The sequence below is a fragment of the Meleagris gallopavo genome, chromosome 12 (genome assembly GCF_905368555.1).
Source record: "Meleagris gallopavo chromosome 12, MGAL_WU_HG_1.1, whole genome shotgun sequence".
NCBI lineage: Eukaryota > Metazoa > Chordata > Aves > Galliformes > Phasianidae > Meleagris > Meleagris gallopavo.
In genome coordinates, this window is record NC_139415.1 from 19,198,135 (window position 1) to 19,211,788 (window position 13,654).

General features: G+C 48.9%; 1 protein-coding gene across 2 annotated transcripts; it reads right to left on the reverse strand.

The window, feature by feature from the left end:
* Nucleotides 1-42: 42 nt before the first annotated feature.
* EIF3J (eukaryotic translation initiation factor 3 subunit J) lies at nucleotides 43-9,874 on the reverse strand. 2 transcript variants are annotated; one of them, XM_085233935.1, is made up of 8 exons: nucleotides 9,720-9,874; nucleotides 9,537-9,640; nucleotides 5,811-5,868; nucleotides 5,472-5,563; nucleotides 4,648-4,762; nucleotides 3,570-3,728; nucleotides 2,557-2,630; nucleotides 43-1,118 (listed from the first exon to the last, which is right to left on the reverse strand). In XM_085233935.1, the coding sequence occupies exons 1-8, from the start codon at nucleotides 9,742-9,744 to the stop codon at nucleotides 990-992; spliced, it is 756 nt and encodes a 251-aa protein (XP_085090061.1). In that variant the 5' UTR covers nucleotides 9,745-9,874; the 3' UTR covers nucleotides 43-989. The 2 variants fall into 2 exon arrangements, with proteins under 2 accessions (XP_085090061.1, XP_085090060.1); XM_085233934.1 differs by having other exon boundaries at nucleotides 43-1,121.
* Between the last annotated feature and the right edge of the window lie 3,780 nt (nucleotides 9,875-13,654).

A 13,654-nucleotide genomic window follows, 5' to 3' on the forward strand; every position in this document is an offset into this window, starting at 1 on the left:
GGCAGCAGTGTACTTAAAGAACAGGGCCAAAGACTGCTGTAGTGAAGTCCTCACAATATTGATTTTTATTAAATTAGTTGCTTTATAAAACATTGCAGATGTCATAATTGTTAACGTAACAATTTGCCCCACTGTAGTAACTGCTGCAGTTTGCTAAGCAAGTTGTTTGTTTTTAAATGAAAGAAAATAGCCGAGTCATGAAAGAGCGACCGCAGCCCCGGAGACCAAAGTCGTGTTTGATTTTTTTACACTGAAACCAGGCGATGAACTGTTAAAGAATACCCAACCCATACAGCTGCATTAGTAGAAATTTAGATGAATGGAAACTCAACTTCATACTCACAAGTTTTTGTTTTGTTTTTCCCAAATCAGGAGCTCTTTCCCTCTCACCCCAGCACTGCTGTGTGCTGTCAGGCTGTGGAGCAGTGCATCTCAGTGACGCCTCCCAGGCGCAGCGTCCCACCTCTGAAGTTAGCAGTTCCCTTCACAATACACTGAAAACCTCAAGCTCTAACATAAGACAAAGCAATTGTAAGACTAAGTGCACACCCATCATGCCCTCGCTGCAAACTGCTTTTGTTCATCAAACAACTCATTCAGGGAGGTACAGTTAAGGCCGTATCGTAGAACTGTGCTGCTAATAATACTTTGCCTCTTTGAAATTCATTTCCAATTTGGTGGCTGTTACTATAAAAATCAAACAGCAACAATTATTGTTATCAGAATTTGACGGTTTCGGTTTGTTGGTTTTTTTGGTTGTTCCTTTTTTTTCCCCTGTAATTTACGGAGCTTTTGAGCTGCTTCCTTCCAACGCCTCGAGCACAGAACAGGAGTGGCAGCACCTCAGCACCGCCTGCCGCACTGAGCCACCAGCACAGAGATACTGCAGCTTTGATAATAGCATTTGGCAGAATTTAAAGAAAGAGAAGTTGTGCTACATGTTTAAGGGGTTATGGGCAACAGAAAGACAACAGAAGGGGAGATAAATGTCACATGAAGTCTTCAAATTCTTGTACGTATTCTCCATCGTATCCTCCATAATCAGCCAGGTCATCTTTCATAGTAGCCTTTAAACCACCTCCAGGCACAACACCTTTTTTCTTCTTTTTGGCTTTACTCTGCTTAAATAGGAAGGAGAGTGTATTTACTTACACATCCACAGCAATTTGTCTTCCTTCTGACTTGAGTAGAGCCTCAGAGGAATGAATACCTGCATCACTGCTCACCCAGTGCATGCTGTACTGCCAGTCATTTCTGCCTCAGCACCCAAAGCTGAACCTCCCACTACAGCTGCTGCACTGCCCAGCGTCCCACAGCTCCCTGCATCCCATACATTGCCAGCTCCTTCATTCATCCTGCGTCACTGAGCCTCTAAGCAAGTAGCACAGCTATGCCTACAGTTCCCTCTTGTAAAACCAACAATCAAATTAAGGAACTTACGTGGTTTTTATCACTGTTGTGGCTGAATATATATATAGATAGATAGATAGATATAGATAGATAGATAGCAAGGAAGAGTCCTAGATAAACTTAAATGAACACAGCTGGATAAACCTCTGCCTTGCTGAGCTGGTGCAGGTTTCAGGGTTAGCCATACTAATTTATAGGAAAAGCCAGGAGAGACGAGAATACAAGAATAGAAAACACACTTCTTTTTAAACTAGCTTGGTTCAGTAAGCCAGAGGCTTCTCTCCAAAGTGCAGTTCATATTAAAGAAAAGATTTATCACGTTTACCAAACCCTAGACTTAATGCAGTAACACTGTACATGAAGTTTGATTTGTATTCCAGTGTTTCATTCTTCCCTGTAGAATTGAGGTGGCACAGCAGAAAACGCTGCCCTGAAACACGCTGTGGTTAAGTGCCCCACCAAGTCACTGCTTACAGTGCTGCTGCACTGCCCTTTGTTAGGTACCCATCCTCTAATTTGATTTAAAGCTCTGAAAAATGCATTGCTAGTGATATCTTGTTTAATTTCATTGCTGTCTTTGTAGTTTAACTAATTACTGGATTCCAACTGACTCGAGGTTTTAAAGCTATTCTGTAAAACCCACTGCTATGCTCTGTACCACATCAGTACCCGTTCAACTGTTATCTCACCTCGTGTCACTCATTCTTCATGTCTGTACAGTCGTTGCTCCTTCCATTTCCATAACACAGGAACACCCCCAGCTATCAGCTATTCCAAACCCCAACAACAAACTCAGGCAACAACTTCAGTTACTCTGCTATCCTGACGCTGTAGCAGGGGCTGCCCTGTGGTGTCAGGGTGCTGGCTTAGGCCTCTCCACTGCCAGGACAGCAGCAGGTGAGCACACAGCTCCATGTCCAGCAGCCAAGGCTTTGGCCTGTGATCTGAATCCAATGAACTCCTGATTATCTCACACATTTAAAGGCATTTGGTTTCAGATCAGTATCCAGGATTGCAGTGTCCCCTACTGTCACATACAACACAATCAGCAGTTCAGGTCAGTGCTGGACCTGTTGTGCTGTGCGGGCAATGAGCACTTCAGCAGGTGCTGCTTCTGCTGCAGCCAGCTGTGGGAGCAAGTCTTACCTTCTCCTGTTTCTGTTTTTCACTGCATAGTACCGTCAACGAATTTGTGATCTTTTTCAAGTCATCAATTTCCACTACAGAAGAGAAAAAAGAGATTCCTCATCAGTATTGTGCTCACATATCCCATCAGCACAATTCTCTCATGACTGCAGAGGTAAGCATCAGCACTAAGGAAACACTGGCACCTGCTCAATTTAAAGCAGCAGAACAGACTGGGTAATTGATTCTAGTCCTTGTGATCAGCATGTGCTGTTCACACAGTCCTTTGTAACACAGCTGGAACGGTGCAGAAGGGAAGGATGCAAATTAAGAGCTGGTGTACACAGAGTCTTAACAGGGAGACGCTTGAATAATTGGAGCAAAATAATAATGCAGTAGAGTAAAGCATCGAGTCTTTTAGACGCCCAAAAAGGAGCAGTGCAGTATTAAGTTGCCCAAGAGGCTGTGAGTCCTTCACTTCAGCTCTGGGACTGTACAGCACTGCTGCAGGCAGCCTGGGCTCCTGTGTGTGCACAGCCTTATGAAGCACCAAGCCATCACATGGCTGAAAGGCAGCATGAGCAAAGCACAGCAAAAGGGCTCAACCAACCAATCCACCAACTGCTTCCACCAACCAGAGCAGGGCAAAAACAGGGCTGTAAGTTACTTTATCTCTGTATGGTCACATGCTGAATTGCAGAACAATTAATCTGTAGTCTCAGAATTACAAGACCTCACTTTTGTAACAGTCCTCCCAGCAGAGCTGCTGCCGTTACCTGGCTCAGAGAAACATTTATGTTCCAGAAACTGCTTCAAGAGAGATGGCTGAGATCGAGAGCATGAAAACCTGCAGTTCTGAAGTGCTCCACAAGAACATCGGTTGGGATGGAACCTCACACTCAGTGGGTGGCACTCTGCTCTGTACCACCTGCACGCGTTAATCTTGGTTTCGGTTTTAAGTTCACAGCACACCCTCAAGGTCACACCTGCCACAATCCTGCAGCGGATTCTAGGAAGTCCTTCACTTTACTTACATGAAATACAAACGTCTCGAACTAATGCTTCCAAAAAGCTGGCGTAATGTAAGGACTTTTCATACTGTGTGATTTTCTCTTTTAGTAGTTTGCCAAATTCCGTAAAGTCATCTTTTGAAGAGGGATTCATGGCATCTATTCCACAAGTGTTATTTACACCTGCGAGGAAAGGCACACGTGTTAGAACACACTGTCTGTGGTCTCTGAAAGATGACAACAAAGAAAAAAAAACCACGTTCAGTTCTCCCCTTTTCATCAAGCACTGCCAAATCAAAGCTTCCTTCCCCCCATCTTCTGCAAACAAAGCAATGGCCAAGTCAGCAACCTGCAGGGCCACAGGGCAGTGCTGGCTGCACAGAGCCCTCCTTCCTTTAATAGAGAATTCTAAACCTGAGTTCCTCAGTGCAAAATTCTGCTGGTTCTTCACAACTGTGTTAAGCAGAGCCCTTCCCCCTTCAGGCACCATCCTCTTTCTGAAGACACACAGCAGCTTTCACTGAGCAACCGTGCAGCTCACTGAGCAAAGCAGCAGGCTTCACACTGCCACACTTCAGCATCTTCACCACTGTGTCAAAGCATAAGGGCAGAAGAGAACGAGCTGCCCTGCATCTACTTCTGTCTACCCAAGGAACAAAGCCGCCCCACAAGGAGGCAGCCATCACAGACTGCCTGAAATGAAGCACACACACATTGCACTGTGCCATGTGAGCCCAAAGCCCGACCGGTCAGGCTGAAGCCCACGTTGTAAGGCTCTGCAGAACAGCAGAAGGCAGCACTTTGGTGTTCACCAGAAACACCAGTTCATAGGGAAATTCAGCCAGCCATCTTTCTCCCATTCCCTCTGACCAAGATGTTAAGGAGTAACACCTTATATTCCACAGACAGTTCTGCAATTAGTCCTTAGTACCAGAGCACATTTCCAGTAGCACGGATTTAAAGCCATGCTGACTCTCAGCAGCACAACCTGCATGTGCTCTCACAGCCACATCCCCGTCGGTTGCCTGCAGGATGCCTGCACACACCTGAAAGCTTCACATGGCACAGCTGCACCGACCTGGCCATGGCACAGCACACTTACCAAATGTTTCTTTTGCTAACTCAAGGTCTGACTCCTCTTGCAATTTCTTTAGTCGTAGTTTGTCTGCTAACTGTTCTTCTGGTGTAAGTTCTTTATGTTCCTCTGGAGCCTCTAACTGCATTTAACACAAAACAAAAAAGAACACCCACATAAATAGAGGGAACATTACATTGAGGGGAGGTGTTACAAGAAACCATGTTTTTTCCAGCACCATTTGAGTAGCTTACTTCTGTCTGAAGTCAACAGACCTCCAAGCATGTACAAACCCAACAACCATTCCAATTAATCATAACCACGCCAACTGCTTAATTTCTCTGTAATTTAATCGAATTATGGAAATAACACATCCATTCTTTTGGCATGCACAGAATCACAGAATGGTTTGGGCTGGAAGGGTCCTCAAGGACCAGGAAGCTCCAACCCCCCACCGCAGTCAGGCCCACCAACCTCCACATTTAATACCAGACCAGGCTGCCCAGGGCCCCATCCAACCTGGCCCTGAACACCTCCAGGGACCATTTAAGACACAGGCTTACAGGAAGGATGCTGCCTGCATTTCTCATTGCCCTGGGAGCACAGGTTGCCATTCAAAGCTCATTACCCAGAGAACCAGGGTGGATAATTACCCCCCCAGTAAGGCCTAACCCAGGTGTCCTTCCCTCTCCCCACAGATGGACCAGTCCTTAACACCGACAGCTCCAGGTGTGAAGCGCAGGGCTGACGTTTGCTTCCGCACATCAGCCAGATCTCCGCTCAGCCCCCCAAAGCAACCCACAACCAACGCAGCCCTCTGCGTTTCTGAGCCCAAAAGAAACAGGAATTACCCTTTTTTTAAGCTCCTCTTGCTTTTTCTTCTGTTGCTTTTCTTTTTCTTTTATCTTTTCTGCTATTTTCTTTTTTTCTGAAACTTTGGGTTCTGTAAGACATTAAACAATATGGCACTTGAGGTCTCCTGGTGTTTTTTTGAATAACCAGGAAAACACAAATCAAAGAGAAAGAGGCAGAGCTCAGTTGGCAGCACCTGACCAGGGGGGTTAAAAGACGTGCTCTGTCAAAACCAAAACTAATCCTATTTGGAACGTGTTTTAGACTCTTCAGACAGAGACAAAAGCAATGTCTGTAGCAGTGCTGCACACAGTGATGTGAACTTCTGGTAGTCTCACCTTGTTTCACCTCCGTCTCCTTTACTTCCTCCTCTTCCTCCTCATCATCCCAGTTATCCTACAAAGTAAGTTTCCATTAAGATAAATGCTCATAAGATGCTTTTACATATTATTTCTACTTGTTAGGCAAACACAAAGGACAGTAGCTTACATACAGCCTTTTAAATGCTCTCAAATCCATTAACATTACGTAGTTGAGTTAGGAAGCGGGGAGCAAGTTGTTGGAGCTGTAAAATAAGGGCACTGATCAGGGAGCTGAGCACAATGTTTCGGGACCAGTTATCACAGAGGAAAAGGCAGCTTTAATCGAAGAATGGGAAAGTTCCTGCTGGGAAAGCAGCCAACCCAATGCCAGCCCCAGGACCATGACCTGCACTCAGCCAGCAGTTGTCACTTCTCTGCAAGTGAAGGGGCCATCAGAAGTCCCTTCCCACACACAAACTGCTGTTCTCCAACAGCGACCACATTTCTGAGCGTTTCCAGCCATCCCAGCTGTGGCACAGCTCTGCCTTCACACGCTCAGGCCCTTCTCTCAGCACCCCCACCCCTTGTGCCCCATGACCCAATGGATGCTTGCACCTCAACACGCAGCACGGAGCACGTGAACGTGGAGGAAGCATGCCTTCCAACAGAACTGACCTGTTTATGTCACCTGCGGGTTTGCCAGCAGCAGCTCTGCAGTCCCTTCCCAACAGTTAGCTGGGCATGATTTATGGGAACACATGTTTTTCCCCTGGTACCCTTCCAGATTTTACTGATGCCCTCTGTATGGAGATCAGCGCTCTAAAATCAACCTGAAGGTGCATGCCTGGCAGCACACAACGTATGCAGCACAAGTTAAAGCCAAGAAATCACACAGGAATCTAATTTTAGTTACCTGTATCAATGGAACCTGCAAGCTTAAGAGATTACTTTTGGCAAGGCTGGTATACACAGAAGTCACACAGACCGTGGGCACATTATGGGTGAGCCCTGCAACCATAAGCCCTGAATTCTGGGTTGCACTCAGAGCAGAAACGTGAGCACCCACCCCAGCCATTCACCCAGAGGAGGAACGCGGCGTCACAGCGCAGAGCGTCCCCACACCTCCCCTGGGCTAATTGGCTCCTGAGGGAGAGCAGCTTCCCTTCCACATTCCAAGAGGCTGACTTGAATTTGCAGCAGCACTCATCTAGCTCCTATCTAATTAAGTCTGTAACACCCATTTCTTAAGCAGCCATTTTCACCACCGCTGCGCTCTCTGCCTTGGCCCCGGCCCCAGCCTGCATGGAGAGAGGTTTAAATCAAGTGCTGCGTGGCACAAAGCCCACAGGGAAGGAGGGCAGCACGACCGATGGGGCTGAAGGAAGCGCTCCGCCTCCTCCCCACCTGCAGCCCTCTCCTGGCACCGCCTGCCCTGCAGCAGCTGCTCCTGCTCCCAGGCACCTGTCAGCAGTGCAGCAGGAGTGTGCAGGAGCTGCTCCTGTGGCTGTAACTGGGGTGGGAGGAGCCCCAGTCCAACTGCTCAGAGGAAAAGACACCAGGCAGCACCACAACCCTGCGGTACTACACCCAGTAACTCACAGCAGGACACCTTTACTGCTCGACGTATCCAACGAGGAGCTGAAAACCTGCAAGTCTCCCACAGCTCTCCTTCACACGTACTTCACTAAAACAAGGCTGGAATCGCCTTCCACTGCACTGAGTAACTGCTGACCGGAGCGGCTCTCCCTGTTTCACAGCCACCCTGAGCACAGGACAATGCAGCGCCCTGCCCAGACCGGAGGGCGGGAGCAGGGAATGGCAGCACTCTGCTGCCAGAGTCCCAGCTGAGCCCCGGTGCTCCTCCACGAGCACTGTGCCAGGCCACAACCTCCCAGTTTGGCTTTACTGAACCAAGAACTGCCCAGGAATAAATAGAGGAAACCCCTTGGCACCAGGCCCGCTTCCTGGGAAAGCTGTGCTGGGGTAACAGCCCAGAGCAGCTGTGTTATCAATGAAGATGATAATTTTAAACCTGGGGAAGTCAGTGTTTCCAGAACTTAGGAGTTACTGTTTTGATCATTATCAAAACAAGTGCAAAATTAACTACAGGATCTGAATATGTAGAAAAGATAGGAAAGATGTGAACACAGGAAACACTCTGTGCTCAGATTTTAGGCCACTTTTTCTCATATCCATACTTCAAGGCTGACCCTGGCAAACAAGGTATCCAGAGCTTAAGTAACAATCTCCCAGACTCAGTTCTGAGATGTTCAGCACTTAAACAAAAAGAACGAATCAAAATGAAACACTTCCATTTGCTGGACAGGTCCTCTCCAGATACAGCTCCAGTACTGAAAGTGTAACCTCTGAGAAAGAGGGAAGAAGCCAAATTCCTGGCCCATGTGGAAAGCTTTGTTCCTTTATTCCAGCAGCCACGGACAGCAGAGGTGTCTCTATGAGTGACACTTCACAGACCAGTTCTCCTGGACACGCTTTATCATACCAAAAAGGTTTCTCACTTCCAAAGGAACGCAGAAAAGCAAACTTCACAAATACTCTCTGTATAACACACGTGTACATACATGTAAAAACACACACGAATATGAAGACTGCATACAGTGTTACATACATGCACACAGTCACGCTGTAACTACACTGCTTACAGATGACTGCACCCCTGCATACAGAGATACCTCCGCTCACCTTGCCTGCTGTAATGCCACAGCAGTGATAACCACAGGGTGTGGGTGTTACTGCATTTCAGAAGCAGAATTGACAGCTCCTAACTTACAGAAATATTTATCTATAGAAAGAGAACGCTTTTTCATACTACTTATAGAAAGAGTACCACCCTAAGCTCCAAGGGCAATCGCATTGGTGCTTCCCAAGATTCTGCTAACACAGGCACAGCCTAATCAAGCAGAGCAGTGAGCCCTCACCCAGCACACCTTCATGGGATCAGAGAATGGCCTGGGTTGAAAAGGACCACAGTGCTCATCCAGTTCCAACCCCCTGCTGTGTGCAGGTCACCAACCAGCAGATCAGGCTGCCCAGAGCCACATCCAGCCTGGCCTTGAATGCCTGCAGGGATGGGGCATCCACAGCCTCCTTGGGAAACCTGTTCCAGTGCCTCACCACCCTCTGCGTGAAAAACTTCCTCCTAATATCCAACCTGAACCTCCCCTGTCTCAGTTTGCTTTGCATGGCTTAACACCCGCACCATAAAGTGGTGACCAATTCACCCCGAGCCGCAGGCATGCTGCATCTGACAGTCCCTCAGCAGCTTGACTCGACGCCAAAAGCTGCTTTTCGATTTGCCTCTTTTACCCCCGCACACACCGATCCGCTTCCCGCTCCGCCCGCCGTGCACACACAGCGCAGCACAGCACGGCTCACACTGCACAGCACAGCACAGCGGAGTCCCGGTGCGATGCCCACGTGCGCAGCGCCGCTTCCGAAGGCTCTCAGATGGCGGAGCGGCGCGGAAGGGCCGCGCAGAGCTGTGACAGAGCATCGCGCGGCCCATCCGCAGCTCCGGCCCGGCGCCGGCTCCTCCCCACGCCCGTCCCGTCTCTGCCCGCTTCTGGCCCCACGCCGCTCCCCGTGGCCTACGGCTACCGGCCCGCGCCGAGGCCCGATTTCACCCCGGCTCGGCTCCGAAGCTTTGCGGCGAACCCGTCGGGGCCGCCCCGGAGCCGGCCGGGCGGGATCGAAGCGGCGGCGGCGGCCCGAGCCGAGCCGAGGAGCCCCGGCCCCGCGCACCTTCACGTCGTCCTCCTCGTCCTCGCCGGCCCAGCGGTCGCCGGCCACCCCCGCCGGCACCAAGCGCTTCGCCACCGGCTCCGCCGCCTCGAAGGTGTCGGCGTCTGCGGGGGGAAAGGAGAGCGGGTGAGGAGCGCGCGGCGCGAAGGCCGAGGCCCGCGCGGCGAGAAGGCCGCCACCTACCCCAGGAATCCGCCTCCGCCGCCATCTTCCCGCGGGAGCGCGGCCGCCGGCGCGGGCACTGCGCTGTAAGGCGGGCGCTGCGCTGTGAGGCGGCCGCAGGCGGCGGGCCCGGCGCGCGCCGCGCGGAGCACCGTGGGAGCGTGCCCCGCCCCTTCCCGCCATCTTGGGAGGGCTGAGGGGACGGGCGCGCCGCCATCTTGGGAGGGCCGAGCGGCCGCTCCGCCTCCGCGCTCACCCCCTCCGTCGGGGCGGGTCTCGGCCGGGCGCCGCACGCGGCCGTCGTGCGAGCGGGGCGGGGAGCCGGGGAACGGCTCGTGGCGGATCGCTCGCCCGCTCCTCGTATGGCAGAAACATAAGAATCGCCATCGCGGTAGCACGAGCCCGCAGAATGCGGCCCCGGGGCGCGCCTGGCCCGGCCTGAGGCGGCGGCCCGTGAGGGTGAAACCCGTCAGAAACCTGGGCTCTGCGGTTTGGTCCTTGAATAGATGTGAAAAGAACGGGAATGATCTTGGGGAAAACGCAGAAGAAAAGCTGCTGAGGTGTCTGGGAATCACCGACAGTTGGTGCGGGTCGTTCCTGTGCTGCTGCATCTCCTGCCGCGCTGCTGGGCAGCGGAGCACCTCGCTCCAATGGCACCGATCGCTCCCGGCCCGTGACGGTGCGGGCACAAACAGCTGTTGGCAGCGCACACCGCAGCCCTTCCCCCCAGCACAGAACCGACTTCCCACACAGCGATACATCCGAGACGAGGACTGAGAGCCACCGACCCAGAAGTTGAAACCTGCGCCCAGTCGTTGGCGCGAAGCTGGAGCCTTGTGGTGCCGTCAGCCAGAGCCACAGCCTGGCCTGAAGCCACCGCTCCTCTCCGGCCTCCTCCCCACAGAGGCGCGGATTCCAAACGAAGCCCCGCCGCGCCCCCGTGCTGCTCCGTGCAGGGGGAGCGTTGCAGCTCCGCGCCCTGCAGGAACCCGCAGCAACCCGCTGTTAACAGCTTCAAACAATTCCAGCCCACACGCCGCACGTTTTGTTCTCCAGCGACCTCAGCTTTCCAAAAGCGCAACCAACGCTTATTTTCCTTCAGTTTTAAGGCTGAAAACTGACATGAGAAATGTCTTGCTCGACAGAGAACTGAATTTTCAGCGCAGGACTGATAATAGCTAAAAATCATAAAAACAGTAACTAGAGTATAAATATTTAATATAAATCTTTATGATTCTATATACTAGAAATGGTAGCAGAAAAAAAACACAAATTTGTAGAACATTGGTTCTCTTCCAATTGTATTTTACAAGATTCAGCCTATCAGTACAATGACATTTTTGCAAGTATAAAAAAAATAAAGCAAAACAGTATTACATTACACAGTCAAGACAACCAAAATAGTGATGTGCTTAACAGAACCTATACAAGTCAATCCTTACCAAGCCTTCCTTGCTTGCTTCCAAGCAAAGAAGTTGCTGTCTTTTTTTTTTTTTAATTTATATATATCTTTTTTTTTTTTTTTTTTTTTTTTTACAAAATTATGACTACTAGCTAAGAAAAACAATGCATCTATGCTACTTCTCATCAGCCATTTATCAACTTGTTAACGATTTTATTTAAGCATCAGAAATCCAAGATGCAAATCTGCAATTACACAGTTTTGGCCTAATCAGATCTTTGAGAACAGTCCTTTAATGTCTCTAAAGTACACAACAACATCGTTCTCCAGCTGAATGACTTCAACGTGGCGATTACATTCCCAGAAAAACCATCTTCCCATGAGCCTTCCTGTAGCAGCTCTAACGACCTCGCTCAGCACAGCACGCCGTCCCCACAGAGCGGCTCCTGCTCAGGCCCAACACAGCCCTGGGGACAGGAGGAAGTGGGAAAGCGACAGCCCCAGGAGAGAAGGGAAAAGGGGCAGCCTTCAGAACCGGCCATCAGCACCGTGCGCTGCCGCCGAGGTGCCACCTGACTCTCATCTTTTTATTTCGCCTTTGTATCGGGCTTTGATAATGAGATTAAAGCAGCTTAATGGGGTTGGCTGAACCACCTGCCTGCTTTGCTGCACAAATCCACAGAAGTCGTTTCCCCATAAAATACTTAACTTGAAATTCTACTTACAGCGGAAGACGTTATTTTAATGAAATAGCCATTAGTTTCTCGTTGCGCTTCTTGGAACAAACCCAACAGCTGTGCTGATATCACACCAGTAGGTGGTTGGTCTTTTCTTTCAATTGACAGTATGTTGCAAATGTTTAGTTTTTGGCCTTGACTTCCTGAAATCCACTCCATTTACCTATACATACTAGATTAATTTCAACTATGTAAATATTAATTTTACACTGGAATTCTAGCTTTGTAAAGGTGTGCTCTCCAAGTCCTTCAAACGGAAGGTAACGGGAGCACAGGATGGAGAGGAGACAAAGAAGGCACAGATTACTTTCCTAATTCCCCAAATTTAGGTGTGCTCAGTGCTAATCCAGTCCCCCAGTCAGAAGAAAGAGGAATGACAGCGAGGGACACACAAGGAGTTCAGCAGCCACAATTCACTGATGTAAGCACCCCACCACGGACGGAGCTTTCCTTGCTTTTAGTCACATTTGCTAAGTTATAAATGCCATCATCTACCTTAATGTCTGCACTAACAGGATGTGGCTGCTTTAGACAGAGAATAAAGGTAATGATTTGCAATGCAATGCTATAAGGAAGTCAGAACCAGAAGGAAAAAAAAAATCAAGAGACAGATGGATGGATAGTAACACTCTTGTGTTTCTGGACAGCTTTCCTGACCAACCAACCAAGCTCTACCTTACAGGCTGCTGCAGACCATGGGCCCACATCACCACGCTGCTACTGGGAGGCAGGGTGATGAGATCTGCACTCACTCCCAGTCCCTCTCCTCAGTGCGGCTCAATGCTTTGTCAGTTGTGCCAATCCACCTCGTGCCTAAAAAGGTCTCTGGAAGAGTCTGGGAGGGGAGAAGGTGTGGAATGAGAAGGATGCTCGCTTCCAGCAGTGAGTGAGAGCAAACAGTTCTGCACTTACACATCTGGTTACTTTTGGTAACACGTTTTAGTACTCTGTTTAAAGAAGTGCCTCCTTATAGCATGCATTCAGCTGATACAACTCTTCCTATGGAAGATGTTTGATCGGGTCTTGAAACATTCAGGCTTTCAGATACATTTGAATAATAATGAAAAAAATCTTTTTCCATAGAGATGAAAGGTGAAATGAATCAAAGGTAGAAAAGCAGTCAATAATGGAAGTATGAAATATTGTTGTTTTGCTGTCCAAACGAAAAACACTCAAACCTAGAACAGAATACATACAAACACATTCAATTAGCAAACAGTTGCCATAATCAAGTCAAAGACCACAAATGAAACCGCAGACAGAAATGAAACCATTAAGAACTTTGGAAATACGATGGTGTGTTTCCTGAACATACATAAAACGAGAATCAATGACACAGCTACAAGATTAACTGCTCAAGTAGCACAGCTCTACATTCAACCTCAAGTAACAGACGTAGCTGAGACCCCTGGTTGCCAGCGCCAATTTTGCTCTGCACAATTTGATCCAGACTGAAGTCAACCAGTGAGGCCTCAGCCTCGAGACTAAGCGATGGAAATCAAAGCCGAAGGAACAGAACTTTGCTCCACGCAAAGACTTTGTTTTTATGCCAGAAGTCTTTGACATTTTTAGGAACTCACATTTTGAAGAAGGTAGACTCATTCTGCAAAGAAAGTTCAGAATGATAAATATCAGACTTGCAGCACATTAAAATATTAATATTTAATATGTTTACTAAGCAGTCTCTGTAATTTTTGTTGTGCATCTACGTAGAACTAAATCCTCCAATTTACATTTCCATTTCCCTCACTGATCTGATAATCACAACACAGATACAGCTGTAAAGTGCAATGTATGCTTTGGTTTCCTTAACTAAA